At 47.8% G+C, this 25529-nt stretch overlaps 1 protein-coding gene across 1 annotated transcript in view; it reads right to left on the bottom strand.

Annotated features, from left to right (window-relative positions):
* The window catches only part of NUDCD3 (NudC domain containing 3), a 73993-nt gene extending 50485 nt beyond the window's left edge, over positions 1-23508 (bottom strand). Inside the window, exons 1-2 of the mRNA XM_079931244.1 lie at positions 23234-23508; positions 17325-17617 (exon numbers count right to left, since the gene is read on the bottom strand). Of these exons, the coding sequence (XP_079787370.1) occupies positions 17325-17617; positions 23234-23425 (485 nt within the window). The 5' untranslated portion in view covers positions 23426-23508. The remainder of the gene's footprint in view (positions 1-17324; positions 17618-23233) is intronic.
* Positions 23509-25529: the final 2021 nt, after the last annotated feature.

The raw sequence follows: 25529 nt of genomic DNA, 5'->3' as shown, positions 1-25529 counted from the left end.
TGTTGGCGGCCTGGAGGGAGCTGGTGACACTGGGCCCTATGCACTGTCCTCTGACCCACACCCCTCTACACGTCCCTCTAGACAGCAGGCAGGTGGCAGCATGTTTATAATTAATCTGAGCCTGGAAAAGAGCTCAATTTTAGATACAAACCCTAACAATCTTTTGCCTGGTCTCATCACACTGTGAATTTTCCAGGCACACAACCGTGTGTGAATCTGTTTGATTCTGGGCTCAAAGTTAGTCACCTTTTTGAAAACTCATGACCAGCACAGCGCTACTGAAGCGACACTGGTAGACTTCACCTAGAATAGTCAAATGCAGTGGCACAAAATATTTCTTACAAACATGGAGCATGGTCTGGCAAGGTTAAGAAGTTTAGGAGGAAACCTAGTTTTCACTATTTAAATAAATGAACGCTTAGCAACTCTTCAGAGAATCACCTCTTGATATAAACTTACGGGTCTGAAAAGTAAACACAACACAAGGAGCTGGCTGTGAGGCTCCAAGCCACACAGGTTTTCCCCACAGACAAAGCCACCCGCCGGCCCTGTGCCCCCGACGAGCAGCACGCACAGGGCTCGGGCCACACTCAGGGGACGCTGTGGCTCCATGCAGGACAAGTGCTCTGTGCAAATGCTGTGCCCCCAGCATTACAGAGCGGAGGCTGGAAGGACCGCAGAGATCATCCGGCACCATCCCCTCATTTATCCAGGACAGAACTGTGACTTGTCCACAGGCACACAGCTCTGCCACCGCCTTGTCCCTGACCCAGGCTCAGCAGTCAAGTCCGCTCAGACACGTTCGGGGAGTAGGTGCTGAAGCGGTGCCTCAGAGGCACCCTAAAAGAGGGAAGTGAGGGAGCTTTTCCCTGGCAGGAGCACCGCTCAGCAGGAGTCTAGTGGCCCGTGGGACACGCCTTCTGGACGATGTGCGGACCCGGGCAGTGTCACCAGTGCCTCCGGGAGGACCAAGGCTGAGCCAAAGGTTCACATCCCCTGGGGCTCAGACCTGTCAAGTCCTCTTGCAAAACGCGGTCCCTAACAGATGTCATAAGGACACCTGAACAGCCATTTCGGAAATGGTAACACTGGATCCACACCTCACACGTACAAAGAGAGCAAATGGATCAGAGGCATAGATATAAAAAATGATACTACACAAGGGTTATTTTCACAGAACTATAGAAAAAAAGCACACAAGTACCACAGGAAAATGGGTGAAATCCTTCCTGAACTCAACACAGGGAAAGCTTTCTAACTCAAAATCAAAAAAAAAAAAAAAAAAACTGATAAAGTTTATGAAACAAACATTTTAAATATTAAAAAAAAGTTTTGCTTGGAGCAAAACCTATCATAAGCCAAGTCTAAAGACAAACTGGAGGAAAATATTTATAATATATTACAGATAGAGGTCTAATTTCCCCAATACAGAGAGCGAGCTCTTAAAAGTTGAAAAAAGTAACAAACCCTAACAGAAAAATGAGCAAAAGACATACAGTATTCTCAGAAAAAAGATATACAATCAGCCCTCAAATGCATGACACTACATACAACTTCACACATGATAAAAGAAATAAACATTAAAATATGAGTGTATCTCATCTTCCAAAGAGTAAAAATTCAAAAGCTCGGCACACACAGTCCACTGCCCAGCTGTGGGGACAGGCTCGCAGTAGGAATGCAGACGGCGCAGCCTTAATGTCATTGGCTTATCTAACAAAATCACGGACACACAAATATGCAGCGACTGTAAGGGAGTGGGTGGCACACAGAAGGAGCGCGTGGGGAAACTTCCAGTTATTTCTCGTTTGGGAATATCTTGTTCTGGGTGGTGATTCACGGCAATGCTCATTTGTAAAAATACACCAGACTGCACTTGAAAACTGCACCCATAACAGATGTGTGTGCTGTGCCACCCTGGCTAAGGGGGCCCGTCTCTCCGAACCCCCTTCCCCAGGCGGTTCTGAATTAGAGTCGGCCAGAAGCTGCCCAGGGATGGAAGTGAAAGCTTTGAGGGGGTAGCAGCCTCAACTGTAAGACAGGCCCGGGGTGTCTCGTGGGCTCCAGCTCAACCTCATGACTTAGAGCTAACTAGTATTACTTCGCCTGCTGGTGGTTGAACAGACCACCATCAGGCCTGCAAGAACCACTACTAAGCAGTATGTGGCTAAATCTACCAAGTATTCCAGGGGCCTTCCAGGTCTGGGCCCAGGTGAGCTGGTGACTAGGGACAGAGGGAAGATCACGGGGTCGGGGGGCCCTCAGCAGCATGCAGGGGTGGCCCCGACTCCTCAGCAGAGACGGGGGTGAGCCCTGTGCTGAGATGGTACCTTGCTGAGCAGGTGGACGGAGGCAGCGCCGGTGCCCAGAGTACTTCCCTCCCCAGAATCAGGAGAGCAGGCCAGGCTGCACGTGGAGGGGGCAGTTCAGGCAGGATAACCTTTTGGGTTTCTAACTTACAACCTGCTTCGGATAATTAGCTGCAGGGTACACCCCTCAAGCCTATGTCGTACTTACGCACACGAATGAAGTCTGATATGCAGAAAGTGATACATGCTGGGAAAATGCACCCGAGAGACTTCAGGGAGGCCCGGCCTGGACAGCACTAGAGCGAGCGTGCACAGGCCGGAGAGGGAGGCCGACAGAAAAGGAGCCGGCGCGCAAGGGGCAGCATCCTCCTGTGAGGGGAAGGAAGGTCCACAGAGACATCAGGGGATGAGCCGAGGATGGAGGAGGAACAGCAGGAGACGCCCCCCTGGGCAGAAGTCTGAAGTGCAGAGCATGAGGCTTGCAGGAGGACAGGGACCGGAGAGAAAGCACCCAACGAGCTTGGGTCCTGAGACGGGGCTGAGTGACTCGAAGCCTCAGGGAGGGAGGGAGGAGGCCACCAGGCTTCAGGGAAGTATTTTACATACCTGCACGAATGTGTATGAGACTAAGTGGAATGGAGAAAGGCCACAGACCAAGCAGGAGGCTTCAAGCCCCGGTCTGCGTGGAGGGGTCAAAGATGCAGAGATGGACCCAGCTCTGGTCTCTCCCAAATAAGGAGGGCCAGCGTGCTGAAGGCAGGACAACAGAAGGGCCACGAGTCCACCTCCTGCCCCCTTCCCAACACATACAAAATCTGAACCAAGTGGCACCCAGCCCAGAGAGTGTGGGGACATGTCTGGTGACAGCCGGGAAGTGGAACTCCATTCCTGCAGAACAGCAACCAGCGCAGGACACCCTAGGCCACTGCCTAAAAATTTCTAGAGACCAGGTGTGGAACAGTGACAACATTCACAGACAGGGTAACAGGAGTCTCAAGCACAAAAATGAACACAAAATCAGGAATCACCAAACCCTGGGAAAAGCCAGCTTCCCAGGGCGCAGGCCACCAAACTCTACAGGGAAAGAAGTGCTGCTGAGAGCCTCGGAGGGAACCGGGCACCAGGACTCCACAACAGACACGATCACCCTTCCAAGTGACGGGAGGGACACTGCACTCCGAAAACTCAACCAGCCATCTGAGAAACTAAAACCTGTGATCACTGAAATTAAAAAAACAAACACAAAAGGTGAGCTCCAGAAGAGCAGTTGCCTCTGGGAGCAAACTGCGATCGGGGCGGTCAAAGGGGGCCTGAGATTTACCTATGCTTCTGAGTGTACTCTTTAACTATTGTGTAAATTAAAATTAATGAAAAACTTCAAAGAAATATATTTTCTGGATGAAATAAATGAGAACTTAGTACTTCTATAACCTTTCAGGCTCCTCCGAAAAAAAATTCCCTCAAGGTGACAGCAGGCCAATTAGAAAGGAAGGAAAAGGCCCTGTGGTCTAACTGATTTGGTAAATGCTGGGTTAAATCACACGTTTCTCTCTTCCAGGACCACCAGGTGACAGTGCCACAGCGCACACCAGTGAGTCACTGATGCTCCAAGAACACCTGCCACAGAAACATTCGCGACTGGAGATGCCCAAATCTGCGTGTCAGCTTTCATTCTTTTTTATTCTATGAACCAAAAGCCTTTTGGAAAAAAGGCAACGCCCACTCCTGGGCTTCTGGACAGTCTGTGCCCCCTCATTCATTTTCCTCAGTGAATACACATTACTTCGGAAGGTATTTTTAGGACTGTTAGAATCTCATAGTCTGTTTAGTCACTGTTCTCCTCTAGTTCCATGAGAAACGAGGCCGACGGAGCAGACAGAGTCACTGAGCACAGTTTACACAGAGGAACACGCCAGGTGGCCGCTCCAAAGCACACAGAGCACCGAAGAGGACACATTTATAAGGTTCACCGTGTGAAAAAAGCCAGGGATGAGCAGTGTACACAGCGCGCTATCCCCCCAGGAAATCACCCCGAAAGGCACGATGGTGACACAGGGAGGCTGTGCGTGTGGGAGCGGGGCTGCGTGTAGACTCTGTGCTCTGCTCACTTTTGCTGGGAACCTAAAACTCCTCTAAAACATACAACCTGTTTTTCTAAAAAGTAGGGGAGAGGAGCACATAAGCACCCTCGGATCCTCACAGACTTCCCCTGTGGTGTCCCTGTGGTGACAGGCTCACGCCGGGGGGCCTCTCTGCAGACAGAACAGGGAGGTGGGGTCATGGTGAGAGGAGGACTGATGTTCCACGGCCCCCCATTCTGCTATTGCGATCTCTTTAAACATCTGCATGCGGCATTTTTCAAAACACCAGTAAAAAAATGGTTTTAAGGAAAAAGGAAGTTCTAGGGCTAAAGGGGTACAAGGGAGACAGATCTAAGTAAAGGCTGCAGCAGCAAAATCAAAGGCGCTTGGCCACAAAGCCACAAAGTGGGGAAGAGACTGGCACAAGGAGGCAGAGTCTGTAAAGAAACGATCATGGGACCCAGGGGCACAGCCTCTACCCTGCAGCCAACTGCGACTGTAGGGCCCAGGGCCACCCTCGCTCGCAGGGCTCTCCCTACCATCCTCCTCATCAGATTTCAGCCTAAACCTGAAAACTGCTGGTAACAGTGAGATCTACTCTGTGTCGCTAAGAGGGCACTGCCAACCTGCTGGAGGACAGGGACCACACCCCACATCCGCTGTGTGGCAACCATCCCCCTCCTTCCTGACTCTGAGCTCTGCGAGGTACTTCCATGAGTTTTGCTGCTTTTGTTGTTTGGAGAGCTTGGGACTTGTTTTTCTTGGGAAGGAGAAGAGACTTCTTTCTGTTCTCTTACTCCGGACCCAACAGAGTGGGCAGGGGTGGGCAGTCCCACGAAGCAAGTTAGGAAACCAGTTGTCACTGCACCGTGTTGTGCAGCACCCATCCTGCCAGGCATGTAGGCACAAGGGTCATGGGGTCAGCATGCAGGCACTGGGGTCATGGGGTCACCCCGTAGGTACCAAGGTCACAAGGTCAGCTTGTAGGCACCAGGCTCACAGAGTCAGCAGCACTGCCTTCAGAAACAAGAGGCAAGAAGAGGCCTGGAAGTTTGTTCTCCTGGGAGAACATGAGCATCTGAAATGACATTCCTCCTACTTTATTCAGCTTTCCCCAGGGACGCCCTGAAAATGCTCAAGTGTTTTTAGGTCACAGCTAGTCCTACCTACCCACTTACTGCAACGCTCCAGCAGCAGCAGAACAGAAAGCTCTCAGGGAGCCTGTCTTCCTGCCCGGGGACACTGGCAGGGGCGGATCGGGTGCCCAAGGCACAGGGCTTCGTGGGGGGACCAGCCCAGACCTGTCTCCCACCCCTCCTGCCGTTCCCCCGCAGAGAAGATTCTGTCTAAGCATCTGGGGGGCTCGTGGCCACCCCTGCAGAAAACTAAGGGGCGCTGGCTGGTTTCCTTCCAACTGCCCCCCTCACCAGCCCCCAGGCTGCACTTACTGCGAGCCACACCCCACTCTACGGAAGAACCGGCCAAGAAAGGCAGAAAGGTTACGCCAGAGGAGGAGGAGAAGTTCCTTCCAACCCCACACAGGACAGTGCCACCCAGAGATGGGCGATGAGCGGGGTGCTTGCTGTCGGAAGCAGAACATACTGCTAGAACCAGAACTGCTCCTTTAACTGGGGACAGCAAAGCACCCACTCCTCTCTCCCCGCATCCCTCCAGCTGTAGAGCAGCTCGGGATCAAGGAGGCGTCGGAAGCGCTGCCCCTGCACCAGCCGGCCAGAGGCCCCACCAGGCTGGCACTCCCAAACCCCACATGCCCCAGGCCCTGAAACAAACCTACACAAGCATTCATTCCATAAATACTTGCTGAATGAAAGCACCCAACTGAGCACTCAGCCTGTGCTGACCACTCTCATTTTACTCTCTCATTTAACCCTCACAACAACCCTTTAAGCTGAGAATCATCACCCCTACCTGACATATGGGAAAACTAAGGCCTGAAGGCCAGATGACTCAGCAAGGTCTGAGCTGGCATTTGAATGCAGGGCTTCTGACTTCGAGATTCACACTCTTAATCCATACCATGAATTTTTCAAAAGGGAGGAAAGAAAACTGGAAGTGAAAAGTTGGGCAGGATGGTTTCAGAGGGTAAAGTAACCAGGAAATGGGCATAAAACAGGCCTAGAAGCCAGGACACCAGCAGCGACAGCACACCTGGTGCCCAGATCCTTGATTTCAGACCATTCTCCAATCAAAAGCCAAGGCTGGGGACTTCCCTGGTGGAGCAGTGGTTAAGAATCCGCCTCCCAATGCAGGGGACACAGAGTTCGAGCCCTGGTCCAGGAAGATCCCACATGCCTCGGAGCAACTAAGCCCGTGCGCCACAGCTACTGAGCCTGTGCTCTAGAGCCCGCGAGCCACAACTACTGAAGCCCACATGCCACAACTACTGAGCCTACGCTCTAGAGCCCGCAAGCCACAACTACTGAGTCCGCATGCCACAACTACTGAAGCCTGCACACCTAGAGCCCGTGCTCCACAACAAGAGAAGCCACCGCAATGAGAAGCCCGCGCATCACAGCGAAGAGTAGCCCCCGCTCACTGCAACTAGAGAAAGCCCACACGCAGCAACGAAGACCCAACGCAGCCAAAAATAAATAAATAAATTTAAATTTAAGAAAAAAAGCGAAGGCCACTTGGAGAAAAAGCCGACTTCACAGCAGGATGACATGGAACATCTTGTGGTGCAACCACACAGAGGAGTGCTCAAAAAACGATGCGAACATGTCAAAAGGACAAGCCCATTTGAAGGGCACCCTGAGCAACAACCCAAGACAGTGGGGCCATAACTATGTAGTCAACATCTGTAAGGACACAATGACACACACAAACAAGTGCATGAATGAGTGAGTGAGTGGAGGAGAAAGAAAAGCCATTCCTAGCAGTATAATCCCAATTAATAAATGTAGAAAGAAGGATATAAACAGGAAATCGCAATTTGGCAGACACCACAGCAATAACTGTTTCAGGCAAGAATAATCAATGGTTGCTAAGATTAGTGGGCAAAGTATGAGAAGAAACAAGATATTTAGAGTCTCAAAGTATCTCCACACAAGACACTTACTAATCACAAAAGGGAAAATAGCAACTCTTTAGCACAGAAGAAAAGCAGCCACTGCGGCAGCCTTAGCCAGTCACAAGGAAACATCAGACAAAACCACGCTGAGAGACATTCTACCAAGGAAAAAAAGAAGTCAGTACTCCTTAAAAGGGTCAAGGTCATGAGAGACAAGACTAAGAAACTGTGCCAGATAGAGGAGACTGACGAGACGTGCCCATAATGCAGTGACGACAACGGATGCAACGCTGGCCCGGGAGAAAGGACACTACTGGAACAATGGATGAAACTGGAACAAGGTCTTCAGATGCGCTCACAGCAGCCCCGGGTTACAGGAGGCACAGACATCTGGCATGCTGGGAGAAGGATGTATGGGGTCCTGTGCATGATTTTTGCAACTTTTGGGGGCAGATCTTAATTATCTAAAAATGAAAGTTTTCTTTAGAGACCACAAAATAAATGGACCTTGAGGGCTATATGCGAGAACACGTGGTGGCCCTTGCTCAGCTAAGGACTGGCCCCATTCCATCACATTGTCGAAGCCACGGACCTGACCCTCGAGAGATACTCAGAACCCAGGCTCACAACCAACCAGACACACAGGATTCAGAGCTGAGCCATCCCAGACATCCTTCTCCAGGGGTTCTCAAAGTGAGCCTGGAGATGAAGCCACCCGTGCCTCGCAGCCCTACGTCAGCCAACTGCTGAGCCCTCACCTGTTGTACGCAGAGGCCTTCCCAGGACTCCACTTACCCACAGGAGGGCAGGTTCCCTGGCTTAAGAAAAAGAGACAAAAAACTCAGGCCTGCTCCCACTCCCTTGCAGTACAGCCTACAGGGCCCAAGGCCTGCTCACACCAGGGCTCTTGACTCCCAGTCCCGGGCTCTGTCCCTAGAGGGTTCTTCACCACTAGGGAAGCTGAGTGCCTGGCCCTTCAGTACAGAGACAGGGAAACGATAGAGGCCTCAGGGCTCTATGACCACACAGGACTCAATTAGGGAGTTTACAGAACACTGAGTTGCCCTAAAAGAAGACAGGGATGAACAGTACATAGAAGATGTGAAAGCCCTAACTATGAAAATTCAAGAAAAACTGAATGTTACTGGAGAATGGAATTCATTAGATATGTTAAAATTCAAAGGTTTATCATTTTTTCACATGACTTTTAATTTGAATCACACACTCACTCAGCTGGTTACTAAGTGCCAACTATGCCGCCAGGGACGTTCCAGGCACTGGACACACAGTGGACAAGATAAATAGACCAAGGTGCACACAGTAACAGAAAAGCTGCACTTTCTGCCGATTGCCCTCCTCTTGGTTTCCCCGGTGAGAGAACTAGATACAAAATAGGCAGTTTACACGGGGACACACACGGGAGCCGCCACCCGGGGCCAGAGACAAGGGTGCAGTCTGAGCCAGAGGCCAGAGAAGCACCCGCCACAAGGTGAGCCAACCGCAGAAACAGAAACCAGAGGACAGGTCAGGAGTGTATCCCAAAGGAAAGGGGTGATGAGCGAGCTGAGGACTTCAGGGCTGGACGGCTGCAGGGAGCAAGCGAAGGGTGAAGTAACAGCGCATGTGACGGTGCAGCGCGTGTCACCACTGGCCTCCTCCCGCGTGACAGGACACTCTCCTGGTTGCCTTGCTCGGGCCTGCTCCCCCAGGTCACACACCCCGCTCTCCTGGCCCCCGAGGCAGACGGCCCCTCACCTCATGTACGACCCCCCGGCTCTCAATCCTTGGACCTCTTCTCCATATACACTCACTGCCTCGGTGACCTCATCCAGTCTGTGCCTTTAAACCCACTGATATGCCGATGTTTTTCAAACTCCGCCCTCCAGTCCTGCTCCCCTCGGACTCCACCTACATGGCTCACAGCTTCTCGGACCCCGGAGACCCCGCTGTGGCCAAAGGCTAACCTGTCAGCCTCAGAACCAGCCGCCCCCGACCCCTTCCCTCTGCAGCTAGTGTCAGCTCCATCCTTCCAGGTGCTCGGGGCAACACATTTTGAGAGGGAGAAAAAAAATGAAGTTACATTTAAAATTCAAAATATTAAAAATGTATTTATTACTAAATATACTTGTCACTAAAATACTATAATAAAAACTGAAGAGTCTATATTCCTAGAAAATCCAAGAAAATCAACAGAGAAACTATCAGAAAATAGAGAATTCAGTATCGGTGTACAGGGCTTATTGAATAAAAACATTAAAATTCTACAGAAGAACATAAAACAAGACTTGAATAAATAAAATACACCCTGTTCTTAGACAGAAAGACTCAAGAATGTAAACCTGTCATTTCTCTCTAATTCAAAACATAAATTTAATGTATTCCCAATGAAAACTTCAACAGAATTTTCACATGGAAAAAGTTTCCAGAAAAGTCTGGGGGCAAGGGATTAAACACTAGTCCCACCAAGTATTAAAATGTATCATAATGAAGCTATGGTAAATAAAACAGCTTGGTACTGGCAAACAAATAGAACAAATGGTTTAGTATCTATGAATAAATGGAATAGAAAAGGAAAAAAACACAGAAACATACACAGAGCCAATCAGAACCCAACATACGTCACAGTGAATGGCATTTCAAATAAAACCAATGAAGCAAAAGTAAGAGCAGCCAAGAAATGGGTTAGGGATGCTGGCTGGCACCTGGGGTGGGTCAGGTACCCACCATCAGACAGCCTGGCAGTGAGAGAACAAACTGGTACAATCTCTCTGGGGCCACTTTAGCAACATCCATCAAAATTACACACTTCATACCCTTTGACCCAGTAATTCCTGTTCTGGGAATTCGTCCAACAGATATTCATACACATGTTCCAAGAAACACATACAGCACAGTCACTGCAGCATCATTTGTGACCGCAGTAGATTGGAAACAACCTAATAACACTGCCTGTGGAGACTCACTAAATAATGACACCACATCCACAGGATAGAACTCTGAGGGAGTCGAGAGAAAGACTGTAGTCAAGTCTGACTCTTGGTTACAGCCAGAGTCACCTGGGAAGCTTCTGAAAATCCTGACACATGGTCGCACCTGGGCCAGTTAAATCTGATCTCCAGGGGCAGGCCCAGGAATCAGCATCTTAAAGCCCCACAGATGTGAGGACAGATACAACGCATAGCAGGAAAAATGGCACCTGGCAACAGGGAGACTGCCTCCTTGTTAGCTGCTTGTCAGCTGCTCGGGGGGATGTAACTAGAAGTCCACACACAGCATATTGTATACAACAGAGAACATATACATAAACGAATATGAAAAATAAAAAGTTTATAAAACAGAAAACTTTTACAAAAGTACGCACAATGGCTGCCTTTAGGGAGAATTCACTTTCATTACACAGGCTTATAACTTTCAAAAGTATTGACCCTAAATCCAACTGCCAATTTACTACACCACGTAACAGTCAGAGAGTGGGAAACTCAACATACCAACAACCTGATTTTTTTCTTAACAAATAAATTTTGAGAGAATAAAAGCAAGAGAAACAGAGAGTCAGCTACAAAGTGATATGTGGTTGGAGCCTTATTATAGATGTAAACTTTTTTTTAAAAAATTATGACATTATGAGAAAACTGGAAGTTTAAACACTGGTTGAAAACATTTACAGATGAAATGATGAGGTAGAATTTGCTTCTGAATAACACAGGAGGGGGAGAAGTGGCCGGGTGTACTTCACAGGGTTGGCAGTGAGTACACGCGGATTCACTGCATTCTTCTGTCTACTCACCTTTGTATTTAAATTCAACCTAATACATTTTCCACAAGGTGCATATACCTTTTTTTTCAACAGGAAAAGAAAAAAAAAGCTAGCATAAAAAGTTATACTTCTTTAGTGACATAGAAAAATATTCAATTAGATACTGGTTGTGTTAGTTTTGAAAAGTATCTCTTAGATAGTTCTGGTAATAGTTCCTTTTTCTTAACAACAGCAAAGCGAACATACCCATGTCTGGGCCTCTAAGCGCACTGGGAACTGCTTCAGTTCCCCATGACTCTGGCCCTCCTTTCTAACTACGGTTTCAAGCAAAGCACTTCACCACTGTTCATCTCCATTTCTCCATCTGTTAAAAGGAAGCCGACTGGGCTCTGGCATCTGGAAGTACACACTTCCCAGGGGGAAGAGTACCCTGGGGGAGTCTCACTGGCCTCCTCCTCCGGCCCAAAAACATGCTCACTCTCACAGGCTAGGACGCCAGGTCATTTTTACCATCCGGCTTCAGTATCCAACCAACTCAACATAAGTCATCGCTGTAAGATATACAGGCCAATCTCTTCTAAAAATGAAGCCTATAAGCTAGAAATGAACTGCAAAATGAAAACAAAAACACAATGCTTCTAGAGGAAAAAAAATACTTCTAACAAACAACCTTTCCTCATCTGTGATTTAAATCAAATCCCTGAGGCCACTTACACCTGAGGTTCCTTAGAGAAGGGGCAGTTTCAGGGCGAATTGGGTGAAAGAACAGCTTCTATAACAGATGAGACTGAAAACAGACCCTGAGGCCGGCAGGCCCAGCAGAGCCCCAGTGGGGGAAAGCTGGCAGACATCCCTGGACTGCTGGCTTTCTGTTTACTATTCTCTTGAGTGCATGATTACAGCCAACAACCTCATCTGAGCAAAAGAACCTCTTGGGCACACAACACTCAACAGTGTACAACATGAATTCAAAATCAGCAAAAGGGATGCAGGAACCGCTCAGCATACAATGTTCAGCAAAACAGAAGCCACAGTGTAAGACAATGTTATAAGCATACTTTGTTGTGTGTGTGTGTGTGTGTGTGTGCGCTCAAACACACCCACGCACATGTTTATATGCATAGAAAAAACTGTAGAAATATCCCAGAAAGTTAATAGGGAGTGGTAGGACGTTTTCTCTTCTTTACACACTTATCTTTATTTTCCAAATAGTCTACACTGAGCATAATGAGGAAGAAAAACAGTTTGTTCTTGTTTAAGTTAAGAAAAGCAATACTGAGAACAGCTCGTACCTACTTGAGGGCTCACTATGTGCCAGGAATCCTGCTCACCAGGTCTTACACACTGACCTCAGTCAATCTTCACCATAAGCCAACAGGGTGGGTATTTGGGGTAGCATTCCGGTATGTCCACGTGACTCTATCAAAGGGCCTCCTGCAACGGGCACCTGAAAAAGCAGGGACCAACAAAGGAAGGACCCCATTTAGAGACAAATCCAGGAAGCCAGCTCTCAGGCAGCATGACTGCGCACAGAAAGGATGCCCCAGCAGAGAGCAGCACCTTTCTGGCTCTTGTGACAGCCTGCCTAAGGGACATCTAAGCCACAGACATCACGAGACATGGGTGAGTAGAACCAAAGGAGAGGCACTAAGGAATGAACTCAGCACGCATCGGATGCTCACCTAACACACAGCTGGGAGCTGAGAGGGGCTGAGTAAGTCTCTGCCCCAAAAATGAAAGATGTAAGAACTAGCCATAAACAGATGTAAGATGAAACCCAGGCTCAGAGGAGACGCAGTTACCTGTGGCAGGGAGCAGAGGGACAGAGGCGCTGGAAGGCCTTGCTGCATGGACAAGAGCACTGAAGAATGTGAACAGTGCTGTGCTTGGGGCAAACGAACCAGGTGTGATGAAGATGAAGCATTTGCTGAGGATACTATTAGAAATCTGAAACTTCTCTTCCAAACTACACCATCCCTTTCCTAAGATGGATCCCTGTAACAGCTGGACACAAAGGCCATGCCACCCAAAATAAAAGAAAGCACTGAGCAGCTTTCTAACACACCCTTGTTCTACCAGGACTTCACCAGATGGGTCAGCACATCAAGTAGTTCCATGACACGCCCTTCTCACGAGGCCCTGCTGTCTGCTTCCCTGTGCAGGACAGAGGGGTAGCTCGGGAGGGACTCAGGGCACGTACCACCATTCAACACCAACAGCGCAGGAGCGGCTCCTCTGTATCCACAGTTCCACATCCACGATTCAACCAACCACAGATTCTGTGGTATTGTACCATTTACTACGGGAAAAAATCCATGTATAGGTGGATCTGTGCAGTTCAAGGTTGTGTTGTTCAGCGCCAACTGTAATTTACTCTCAGTGCTACTTTCTTTCCTTCTTTTTAAAGAATCCTGTTTGTGATTTATAAGGGCAAAAGCCAGAGGTGGCACAGCCTTTTGTACATTTTGCTTGTGCATCCCAGCACAAGCAAATGCAGTTATCACTGTTTTGCCTACAGCGACACCTGCAGATCGAGAGGGAAACTGCAGGACCTATGGCCACCGAAGCGGGACCAGACACAGATGGAACCCAAGAAGCAAACCCCACCAACAGCTCTGAGAGGTGCCCGACTTAGGGATTAGGACGTTGATGCTGTTGGTTTTGCATCCCTCTCTCCTTCCACAGCACTAGTAATGTCATCAGCATTTCTGAAAGCTTCCCAGCTCCCTAGAAGTCCTTTGAGCACAGATCACTGGGTCAAGTACAATATAAACACTGGGGCTCTAAGCAGCACTTTTTACAATATCTTCACTACGGATAACTCATAAACTGTGAAGCTCCTTTGCAGAGTATGTGCACCTCTCAAAGCTATCTTGTATGGTCAAGGAAATTTTTGTGTACCCAAATTCTCTCATCTCTAAGGAATAAAACTGGGCACTTTGAGCACTAGGGTGGTGGCATGTGGCTTTATGTGTAAAAATCTGTACTTTATTTTATGTATAAATGAAAATGTACACTTCAAAAACTTTAACCCACGGTTGGCAGGGCCTAGGCTGGGGACAGGGGGTTGACTCCAAAGTGTGATTTGCCTGTAGATGGAGCGAAGTTGCCATCACCACTGCCTAATCCTGGGCAGAACCACCAGCAAATGGGTAGCAAGCAGGAGTAATCAGAAGTCAGCAACGTGAGACCCAGATTCTAGGTATGTAACTGGTTTTTGGACAGGGTGCCCCACAAAGGCAGTGCTTCTGTGTGGTCACCTGAAGAACAACTATCTTAAGTTATTTAATTAACAGAACCCCCAGATCTACAGTTTATAGGATAAGCAATTCTGGGCACTGACTGGAGCGACTTGGGGGGCCACAAAAGCTACAACAAAGATAAGGATGGCTTTCATGTTCCATTTCAGATCTGCCACAGAACAGCCTTTCAGATGGAACTAGAGAGATGTGGACCACAATTTCTTGTTTTGTTCATAGAAAACCAGTGAATACCTGAAGGCTGAGAAGGTTCAGTCCATGGAAGCGTTGAGCCTGCAGCACCAAACTAAGGTTTCCTGGAACACACCCAAGTCTTCAGTCTGTGCTTAAACCACGGCAGGACTAGTAAAACTAACGCTGATACTAACCTGGAATACAACTCATTGGTCCAAGAATAAAAAATAGGGTCTCTACAAGATAACAAGGCAGCTACTCTAATCTATTACTCAGGAATTAAAAACAAATCCCCCCTTTCAATACAGTTTTTAGAAATTATAAAAAGAATGCAAAAAAATTAGTAAAGCAAAGTGTATAGTTCATTGTAGAAAAATTAGAAAATACAGTAAGGGACAATGATGGCAATGAAAAACACTCACAATTCCACCACTATTCATAATGTATTTCCTTCTGGGCTTTTTCTCTGCATGTACAGTTAACCCCCCTTGAACAACAGGGGGTTAGGGGCACCGACCCTCCATGCAGTCGAACTTGGACTTTGAGACTCTGCAGCCTTGCCCCAACCTATCTCCACAAAGTTTATTTTCCCCCTACTCCGCATTTTATGCCACTCCAAGTTGTTCACTTTGCTTCATTAACTAGGAACTACATTCAAAGAGTCCCCAAAACACGTTAGAGGGAGAGTGCAAGGAGAGGGAAGAACAGAAGGGAAGTTTAGTCAGAGAAGGGCCAAGGGGGAGAGAAAACCCAGGAGAGGGCAGGGAACAGTCCCATGAAAGAGGGAAGAGAGCAAATTCGCCTAAGAACAGAGCAGGCCAGGAGCAGCATGCTGTCTTTCAGACACTGCCACAGCTCATACACAAGGAGGCATCAGCTCTTCTCACCCAAACAGGGGCAGGGAAGCACCAGGAAGCAGAACTCCTGAAAAGTGAGGACAAGTACAGCACAGGGCTTGATCTAAGCCCTACCACTAATCAGCTGCATGACCCTTGGCTCATTCAATATTCACAACAGCCTCTGAGGGAGGTGCTGTTATTATCACCTCCGCTTTACAAAGGAGAAAACTGAGACACAGAGAGGTGATGCAGCTTGCCCAAGGTAATACATTTACTAAGTGGCAGGCTCTGAGGGGACTCTGGGTCCGCAGTCCCCCATTCCAGACAACCTCTTCGGGTGTACGTCAGACCAAGAGGACTGTGGGCCCATGTCCCAGCAGTCGCTCCTGCAGGGAAAAAACAGAGTCAAGACACACAGAGAGGCAGGTCTCACGGGAATGCATAACTCTATGAGCCCAGCGCTCTAACTCTGGTCTAGCTCTTAACTGGCTGTTTGACTGTGGGCAGATTATTACCTTACCCTATAGAGAGAAAAAGGAAGAATACTGAAACCACCTGACCTCCCATCCTACACACTGTAAGGCAGTTTGCAAACATGAAGAGCTAACTAAATGCTGAAATAGAGTCAGTGTGTTACCAAGTAAGACCCACTTAGGGACAAACCCAACCACCAGATGTCAAGCAAGAAAGAGGCCACCTCTGACATAAAACTAGCGATGTTTCCTTAGGTCAATCTCCCAAGGCAAAAGGAACAAAAGCAAAATAAACAAATAGGACGTAATCAAACTTATAAGCTTCTTCAGAGCAAAGGAAACCATAAACAAAACGAAAAGACAACCTAAGGAATGGGAGAAAATATTTGCGAACAATGCAACCAACAAGGGCTTAATTCTCAAAATATACAAATAACTCACACAACTCAATAATAAAAAAACAAATAACCCAAATGAAAAATGGGCAGAAGACCTAAATAGACATTTCTCCAAAGAAGACATACAGATGGCCAGTAGGCACGTGAAAACATGCTCAAATCACTAATTGTTAGAGAAATGCAAATCAAAACTACAGTGAGGTATCACTTCACACAGGTCAGAATAGCCGTCATTTAAAAACTCTACAAATAACAAATGCTGGAGAAGGTGTGGAGGAAAGGGACCCTCTTGCACTGCTGGTGTGAATGTAAATTGGTGCAGCCACTATGGAGAACAGTATGGAGGTTCCTTAAACAACTAAAAATAGAGTTACCGTATGATTCAGCAATACCACTCCTGGGCATATACCCAGAGAAAACTCTAATCTGAAAATATATATGCACCCCAGTGTTCACTACAGCACTATTTACAACAGGCAAGACATGGAAGCAACGTAAGGGTCCATCAACAGATGAATGGATGAAGATGTGAGATACAAACACACACACACACACACACACACACACACACACACACACACACACACACACAATGGAATACTACTCAGCCATAAAAAAGAACAAAATAATGCCATTTGCAGCAACATGGATGGACCTAGAGATTATCATATTAAGTGAAGTAAGCCAGAGAAAAACAAATATCATATGATAACACTTATATATGGAATCTTAAAAAAAAAAAAGAAGAAGATACAAATGAACTTATATACAAAACAGAAACAGACCCAGAGACACAGAAAACAAACTTATGGTTACCAAAGGGGAAAGGGAGGTGGGGATAAGTTAGGAGTCTGGGATTAGCAGATACACACTGCCATGTATAAAATCGATAACCAACAAGGCCCTACTGTATAGCACAGGGAGCTATATTCAATATCTTGTCATAAACCATGATGAAAAAAAGAAAAGAAAAGAAAGAAGCCACAAAGTAGAAATTCTTACTTGGGAAGAGCTGGCGGGCTCCTTGGGACTTCAGCAGCGCCAGCATCCGCTCCTGGTGGCTCTGCCTCCCTGGCGCGGTGGGCCACTTCCTGCACGGCGTCCTGCGGGCCGGGGGGCTCCTGAGGGCCGCCTGAGTCTGTGGTGGAGTCAACCTCCACCTCCTGAACCGGCGCTGGGACTGGCTCCTGCTCGGCCGCGGCCTCCTCCCCTTCCTTCCTCCTGATCTTCTCCTCCAGCTCCTTCCTCCTCTTTTCATCATCCTGACGGGCCATGCGGTCAAAGGTTTTGAATACCTAAAATCAAACAGCAATCCTGCAATGAGTTCATCCGCCCAGTACTGTACCACACATTCTGCAGAAATACAGCAAAATCTGGTAAATAAAGAATGAAAAAGCAGTAGACTAAAAAAATGTTCCCATTGGCAAAATGGAAATGCACTTCAACTTCACCAAATGCCGCTAGGAAAACAATCTTTAAAGGGGAGTTCCAAAATCAGTGGAAGTGAAACCTTTACAAGCCAAGGCTCAAAATATTTACACGCCTATGAGGCCAACTTTCAAGTCTAAATGATGCATAACTAAATGGTCTCACCTGTCATTACTTTTATAGCCCCAGAGAGCCTTGTTCAAAACGCAAAGAACACGCTGTCCTGGTACTGAGAGCTGTAAAGGCACCAACAACTCAGACGAAAGAAGAGAAGATGGGAATTAGTTGAATTTCAATCCACAAAATACAAGCCGGCTCACTGGACTGCTGCTATCTTCCCACACTGCATGAGCTGCGGGAAGGTGCGGGTCTTAGCCTGGGAATTCAACAAACATCCATGATGTGCCTACAATGTGCAAGGGGCACCCAAAATCCAAATGACAGCTCCCAACCTCGAAGAACTCCACTTTCTGGTGTGTGGAGCAGTCATTAATCTTTTCGGGGCCACAGTCACACCCACAAAAGTGCTGGGACTCTCCATCCAAAAAGTGCACAAGAAAATGGCCTTTTGTATGCACCATTCAAGGGCGTACATAACCCTGAAGTGCAGCCAGGACAGACCCAGATGTGACAACTCTGACAGGAAGAGGCTGTGACGAATACAAGTGATGCCATCACAATGAGGGTGCAAACGAGCATTTCCGGTGAAAGAGAGCTAAGGAAGTTTCTTGGAAGAAGGCGCTCTGCATCAGACCTTGAATGAAAGGCACACCTTCCAGAGGGAATGACAGGAGGAAGGGTCATCAGGAGATATATCCTATGGTATCTCCTCCCGGAGACAGGAAAGCTGGGAGATCCACCTTGAAAAGTGGGTGGGAGAAGACCCTTACATTCAATCCAGCAACCTCGCTCCAAGGTATTTACCCAAAGGAGTTGAAAATATGTCCACCCAAAAACCTGTACACGGATGGTGTATAGCAACTTTATTCATAATTGCCAAAACTTGGAAGCAACCATGATATCCTTCAGCAGGTGAATGGATAAACAAATTGTGGTACATCCAGACAATGGAATATTATTCTGTGATGAAAGAAATGAGCTATTATTAAGCCATGAAAAAACATGGAAGAACCTTAAGTGCATATTAGTAAAAGAAACCAATCTGAAAAGGCTACACAGTGTATGATTCCATACACTATGACACTGTGGAAAAGGCAAACTTTTAAAGACAATAAAAAGACCAGTGGTTGCCAGAGGATGCAGGGAGGGAGGTTGGAGGCAGCAGGTAGAGCGCACAGGATTTTTTTAGGGCAGTGAAAATACTTCGTGTGGTACCATAATGAGGATTACATGCCATCACACATTTGTCCAAACCCCGTAAAATGAACAGTAAGAGTGAACCCTGAAGTAAACTGTGGGTTTAGGTGACTATGATATGTCAATGTAAGTCCATCAACTGTAAGAAATGCACCACTCTGGTGGCAGCTGTTGGTATAGGGGACGCTGGGGGAGGCGGGGGTGGGCAGGGGGGACATGAGAAATCTCTGTACGTTCCCTTCCATTTCGCTCTGAACCTAAAACTACTCTAAAAAACAGTCTTAATAAAATAAAAATGTTTTAACGTGTGTAGGAGTCAGTTTCCAAAGGGCTAGAATGCAGACAAGTGCTAAATAACTGTTGCGTGCACTGGGCAGGAAGACAGAACCAAAGAAGTTACTGACTATGCCAATGTTTTTACAGACATTCTCTCAAAACCCTCGTGAAAACGCCATGAGGAAGACAGCACTGACATTTCAAAGATAATGGAAAACTAAGCTCGGAGAGGGTAACCTGCCCAAGGTCCTGCCAGTGAAAGAAGAAAGTAAAAAATTATACAGGAAACACACCAAACACTGAAAGGAGATGTAGGCAGAGGAAGATAAGTAAAGCTCTAAGGCTAAAAACTGGAAACAATATCTCTCTCCACTTCTTCTGAGAACCTGAGCCCCTGACTCACTCCTCTTATACTCACGTCAGTGACACCGGACACCAGACCCGTTGCCCTCAGAGCCATTCATCCTCCTGACGCCACACATCTTCATCTTAACTCCAGAAAACAAGCAACAGCAAGGGCTCTCTCCAAACGCCGGGGGGCTCTCTCCAAACGCCGGGGGCCTCCCTCGGACCCTGGGCCTCACGTTCCTCACTACACTGCGGCGCCCACCACCCCTGCTTACTCAGCACCCCGCCTGCCCCCTGGCTTCACCTCTCATGTCGCCACTGACCTCAGCACTCATTTCAGAATCCTGGACTGCGGAGCTGGAAGAGATGTCCCTGACCTCCAATCAACCTTCTCAACTGACAGAGAGGAGAGTGATTCTCCCAAGACTTCCCAGCAAGCTCAGAACAGATAGAGCCAGCTTTCCTGACTCTCATGGGGGGACCTCTAAGCTTGCCAAACTGGACTCCAGGATAAACACAGAGGATCCACTGATACGAATGGAACGTCATTCAAAATTATTGTTTTCTTAAAACATACTAATAAATCATGGAGTGGAATACAATTTCTACATGCATCTTTCCTGCTGAGGGTCTGGCAAGCTGTACATTCAGACTGTGCAAGCCCTAAGAATGAGCAGGAAAAGTCTGAGAAGGCTTAAACCTCATCAACAGCCCATACCCCAAAATATCAACGGAGAACTTTTGGGTTCCAGAACTGAGTACCCCAATACTCCCATCCAAACCCTCTTTGCCTGAGTTCTGAAGAGACCCCCAAGCACCCCACTGCCAAATGCCTCTGTGGATAAAAGAACAGCTCCCCAGGACTTACCCTGATCTACCCAACCAAAATACCCAGGGAATATCTGCTCTTTTAAAGTTCCTTGGGCAATACTGATGATTCAGAACCACTTTAAAAAAACACTACACCCCTCCTAACCATCTGCTGGAAACTGTCCCCCTTGGTTTCCCTGAAACTTACTGCCCTGCCCACTTCCCTCCATCCCCCTCCCACTCACACAGCCTCTTCCTTCTCCCATCCCTTCTCTGGGATCCTTCCCCAAAGGGCTATCCTCCACCTTCAGTTCCTCTCCTTCAAACCACTCAGATTCCTCTACCTCCCTTAAAATCCAGCCCCACAATTCAACAGCCTGTGGGAAGGGACTTCTGCCTGCAATCTCCAATTCAACTAAGCTTCTTCCCCTAAACTCAGGTGACAGTTCAGTGAATGCATTATCATTATTACAGTGCCCAGGTTTGAAACCCTGGATCACCTCTGGCCCATCCCAACCCTCTCTCTGCCCTGCTCTCCACCTCCACTTTATTAAACTGTTCACCAAGTCTTAACCTTAAGGGTGTCTGAAACATGGTAGGTGTCTTACATGAATTACCTGTCAGTTCACCTGTAAAACAAGGGAAAAGACCAACCTTTCAGGTTGTGTTAGAAATAAATAACATCCTAGAATGTAAATTACATAACAACTGGTACATACTAGGTGCTCAGTAAATGTTCCTTTCTCCTTTACATCTTTTCTGCAAAAGATCACCCGAGACAGGGGCTTCCCTGGTGGCGCAGTGGTTGAGAGTCCGCCTGCCGATGCAGGGGACGCAGGTTCGTGCCCCGGTCCGGGAAGATCCCACATGCCGCGGAGCGGCTGGGCCCATGAGCCACGGCCGCTGAGCCTGCGCGTCCGGAGCCTGCGCTCCGCCACGGGACAGGCCACAGTGAGAGGCCCGAGTACCGCAAAAAAAAAAAAAAAAAAAAAAAAATCACCCTAGACAAAAGTGTTCCCAACCTACAATGGATTGGCTAAATAATAGAACAGAAAGATCTGGAATCCGCAAAATGAAGTTTTGAGTTCCAGCTCTATGATGAGTTTCATCAAATCACCTAACCTTGCTGAACTGGCACCCTCATCTGCCACATAAAATTCAACCTTATCTATTTCACAGTCTTCCATGAAAGCATTAATTTGACATAAGGGCCTCCTAAAAACCATCTCTGACACACAGCTCTCTGATCACTCAGATGGCACCTAACAACTACAAGGGTGAGGAACAGCCTTAAGTCTTGAAATTGAATACCACCCTCACTCCTCACCTGATCATGTTATCTTTGGTAGTTAAACATTGTAAACTTCTGTTTCTTCATGCAGGCACTGAGGAAAATACCTGACCAACCTGCAGCTTGTAGCAAGTCTTCACAAGATGAACATTTGAAATCACTTCATAAACTGTAAAACGCTACAGAACCGTAGGAGGTTATCACCAGCATTTCTACCTTCTCAGGTTCCTAGAAACAGGCTCAATGCTTGACTGAGTACCATCTTTCAATCCCATCCAAGTCCCACCTCTTCGAGTAGCACTGACGTATATACACTACCAAATGTAAAATAGAGAGCTAGTGGGAAGCAGCTGCATCGCACGGGGAGATCAGCTCGGTGCTTTGTGACCACCTAGAGGGGTGGGATAGGGAGGGTGGGAGGGAGACACAGGAGGGAGGGGGTATGGGGATATATGTATACATATAGCTGATTCACTTTGTTATACAGCAGAAACTAACACAACATTGTAAAGCAATTATACTCCAATAAAGATGTTAAAAAAAAAGTCCCACCTCCTCTATAAAACTTTTCTCCATTTCCAAACCATCATTTCTATTCCTTTCCTTCCAGTGGGCTCTGTCACATAATTGGCCTTGCATGGTTCTCTGTTACTGTATTTTACCTCCTTAACTAGAGCATAAGTATCCCAAGGAGAGAGACCATTATTTAACCATCTGCATTACCAGTGTATCTCCAATGCTTCTGGCAGCTGAGAGTATAAATACATTCAGTACATAAACTCTTGGTTATTACATTCCAAGTACCCTGTCAACGTCAGTGAATAAGTATTACTAGTACCTCAAACAGACAATAAACTTAACCTGGGATGTACAGATATATGTTCAAATGTAAACTTATTAAGTACTACTATGACTGTCTTTGACCTGAAAAGTCACACTTCGAACAGGGGGACCACACCCATCAATCACACAGTCTCCCTTCCACGTCCAGTCGTCGCAGTTCTGGGGTGCAGGTGTCCGTGCTGCCGCCCGTTCCCCCGTCTAGCCTGCACTATTTTTATTCTCTGACTGGCAGGCCCCGGCACCTCGAAGGGGGTTACACGCTGCGGGAGCTAACCCTGGCCCTGAGCGTCGATGTACTACTTCTGATATCCAAGTGCACCCGGTCGTACCAGGCTGCTCGAGAGCCAGCCCCTCTCGCACGGAAGGAGTAAACTGATACCTGATACCCCAAGAGCATGTCTGCTGAAGCCGCGGCCCCAGGAGGCTGGTCCGGGGCAGCGCCAGAGGATGAACTGAGGCCGGCAGCGAACGGAGCGGCGGTCTCACAGGGGTCTGGGCTCCCGGAGAGTCGGGGACTACGGGGGCGCGCTCGCTGGGGTCGGGGTCGGGGCTCCCACGGCCTCCCCCCACCGCGAGCTTCCCGCCGGCCGCGCATTACCTGCAGCACCAGAGCCTGCGCGGCCCCCGGCGGGAAGCCCATGCGATCCGACGGGTGGCGCAGCAGGCGGTAGAAGTCCGTCTTGCGGTAGAGGAAGCCGAAGAGCACACGCAGAAAGTCCTGAACGTTGCCCACGTGCTGCAGGATGCCCAACAGGGCCTGGTCGTACAGCTCCGCCGCCCCGGGCTCCATGGCGTCGCTGGCCGGAGGGAAGCTCACTCACGGCGGGCGCGGCCCGGACGCCGGTCTGGGCCCACTTCCGGTGCGCTGTGATTAGGGCTCCGGCAGCCAGCTCGCCCGTGAAACTTCCGGTCCGCGCTAGTTCGCCCCAGCGGTAGGGCTCGGCTGGGCTGAGTTTGAGCCGACTTGACGCGGGCCCCGCTCCCACCGCCCCTGGCTTCCCGAGCGGTCTCGCAGAGGAGCGGACGTGGGCCCATAAACGCAAGAAAGCCCGGAGCTGCGGGACTGAGGGCGCCTAGTGGCCATGCTGGCAACGGACGGAAGACGTGTAGCGCGGGCAAGTGTTACGTGAGCCTCGCTTTTGTCACGTGGTCTTTGGGTTGTGTTCCCAACTGGGTGTCCCGAGCCCCAGGCGGGACGGCGGGAGCCTTTTGCTGGCGCGTCAGAAGAGGAAATGCGAGCGCTTGCGGGTGGTGTCTGTCCTGTTAATGACGGAGTCGTGGGTGAAATGCAAGGTGAAGTGCATAGATACAAAAAGACAAGAATGTAAAGTGAGTGCATGCACAAATATTAAATGGAAAGAGCTAGGCGCAGAGTAGAGAATCTGGCGTGCCATCCTGTGAAATATACACATACGTATGTATTTGTGTGTAGTATATACATTGTATGCGTAGTATACACCCAGCGTGTATACGTGTCCTAAGTGTCTGTCAAAGCATAATCTTAAACTAAAAATATAACACTCATACAAATATATAATGAACACATGTGAAACATTTATACATTTTAAGTAAAGTAACCAGTGATATGAGAAAGCTAGTTTGGAGAAGCTTTTGGAGAAACTGGATATTTATCAACACTTTGAGAAAACAGAGTAAGATTGCTAGGTGGGATATGAAGCTGGCTGGTGTCCTACAGAATGATGTAGATTATTTTTTCCAGTGGATAGAAATGATTTGCATCTCTACTGGCCTAAAATCTACACGTTAACATATATCTTCATAGTGCATGGGCGCTAATGAATTGTAAATAATGGCAAACTCAGATAAATTGCCCTAGAGCAGTGGTTTTGAAACTTTCTGGACTTAGGACCCATTTATTGGGAATTCCCTGGCAGTCCGGTGGTTAGAACTCTGAGCTCTCACTGCCGAGGGCCCAGGTTCAATCCCTGGTCAGGGAACTAAGATCCCACATTTCGTGAGGCGCCGCCAAAAGAAAAAGAAAAAAAAAGGACCCATTTTCACACTTAAGATTTATTGAAGACTCCAGAGAGTCTTCAATATTTTATGTAGATTATGCTTATCGGTAGTTACCACATTGGAAATTAAAACTGAGAAAATTTTTAAATATTTCTTTATGCATTCTAATAACCATAAAAAACACATTACGTATGAACATATTTTTATGAAGAAATAATGTTCTTCAAAACAGTAAAAGTTTATGAGAAACATAGCATCCTTTTAAATTTTGCAAATCTCTTTACTATCTAGCTAATTGAAGACAGCAAGATTCTCTCATCTGCTGCATTCACTGCATTGCAATATGTTGTTTTGATTGAAGTATAAGAAACCCAGTCTTGGGGCTTCTCTGGTGGCACAGTGGTTGAGAGTCCGCCTGCCGATGCAGGGGACACGGGTTCGTGCCCCGGTCCGGGAAGATCCCACATGCCGCGGAGCGGCTGGGCCCATGAGCCATGGCCGCTGAGCCTGCGCGTCCGGAGCACCGCAACGGGAGAGGCCACGACAGTGAGAGGCCCGCGTACCGCAAAAAAAAGAAAAAAAAAAGAAACCCAGTCTCATACAAATAGTAGTTTGTCTTTTTAAATAAATGTGAGTATTATTCTTGGAAACTACACCAAAATTCGACAGATTGTAGTTTCTCAGTGGTTAGTTGCAATATGGAAGCTGAAAACCCAATCAATAAATGTTTCCTACTTTGTCACATTAATACCCATTGGTCTATCCTATACTTTGAATGGAACTTTGTTCGTTCACAATCTAGCCCCCGTACACCCAGGGCAAGGAGAGACCGAAGAAAGAGGCAAACCACTTCAGATTGGTAGGCGGCAGGTTTAATAAGCAAGGGAAGTAACTTACAAGGCTTGCCTGGGCAGCCA

Source organism: Stenella coeruleoalba, assembly GCF_951394435.1.
Source record: "Stenella coeruleoalba genome assembly, chromosome: 9".
In the NCBI taxonomy this organism is placed as follows: Eukaryota; Metazoa; Chordata; class Mammalia; order Artiodactyla; family Delphinidae; genus Stenella; species Stenella coeruleoalba.
Note: the sequence above shows the minus strand (reverse complement) of the source record. Positions and strands in the feature narration are given on the sequence as shown.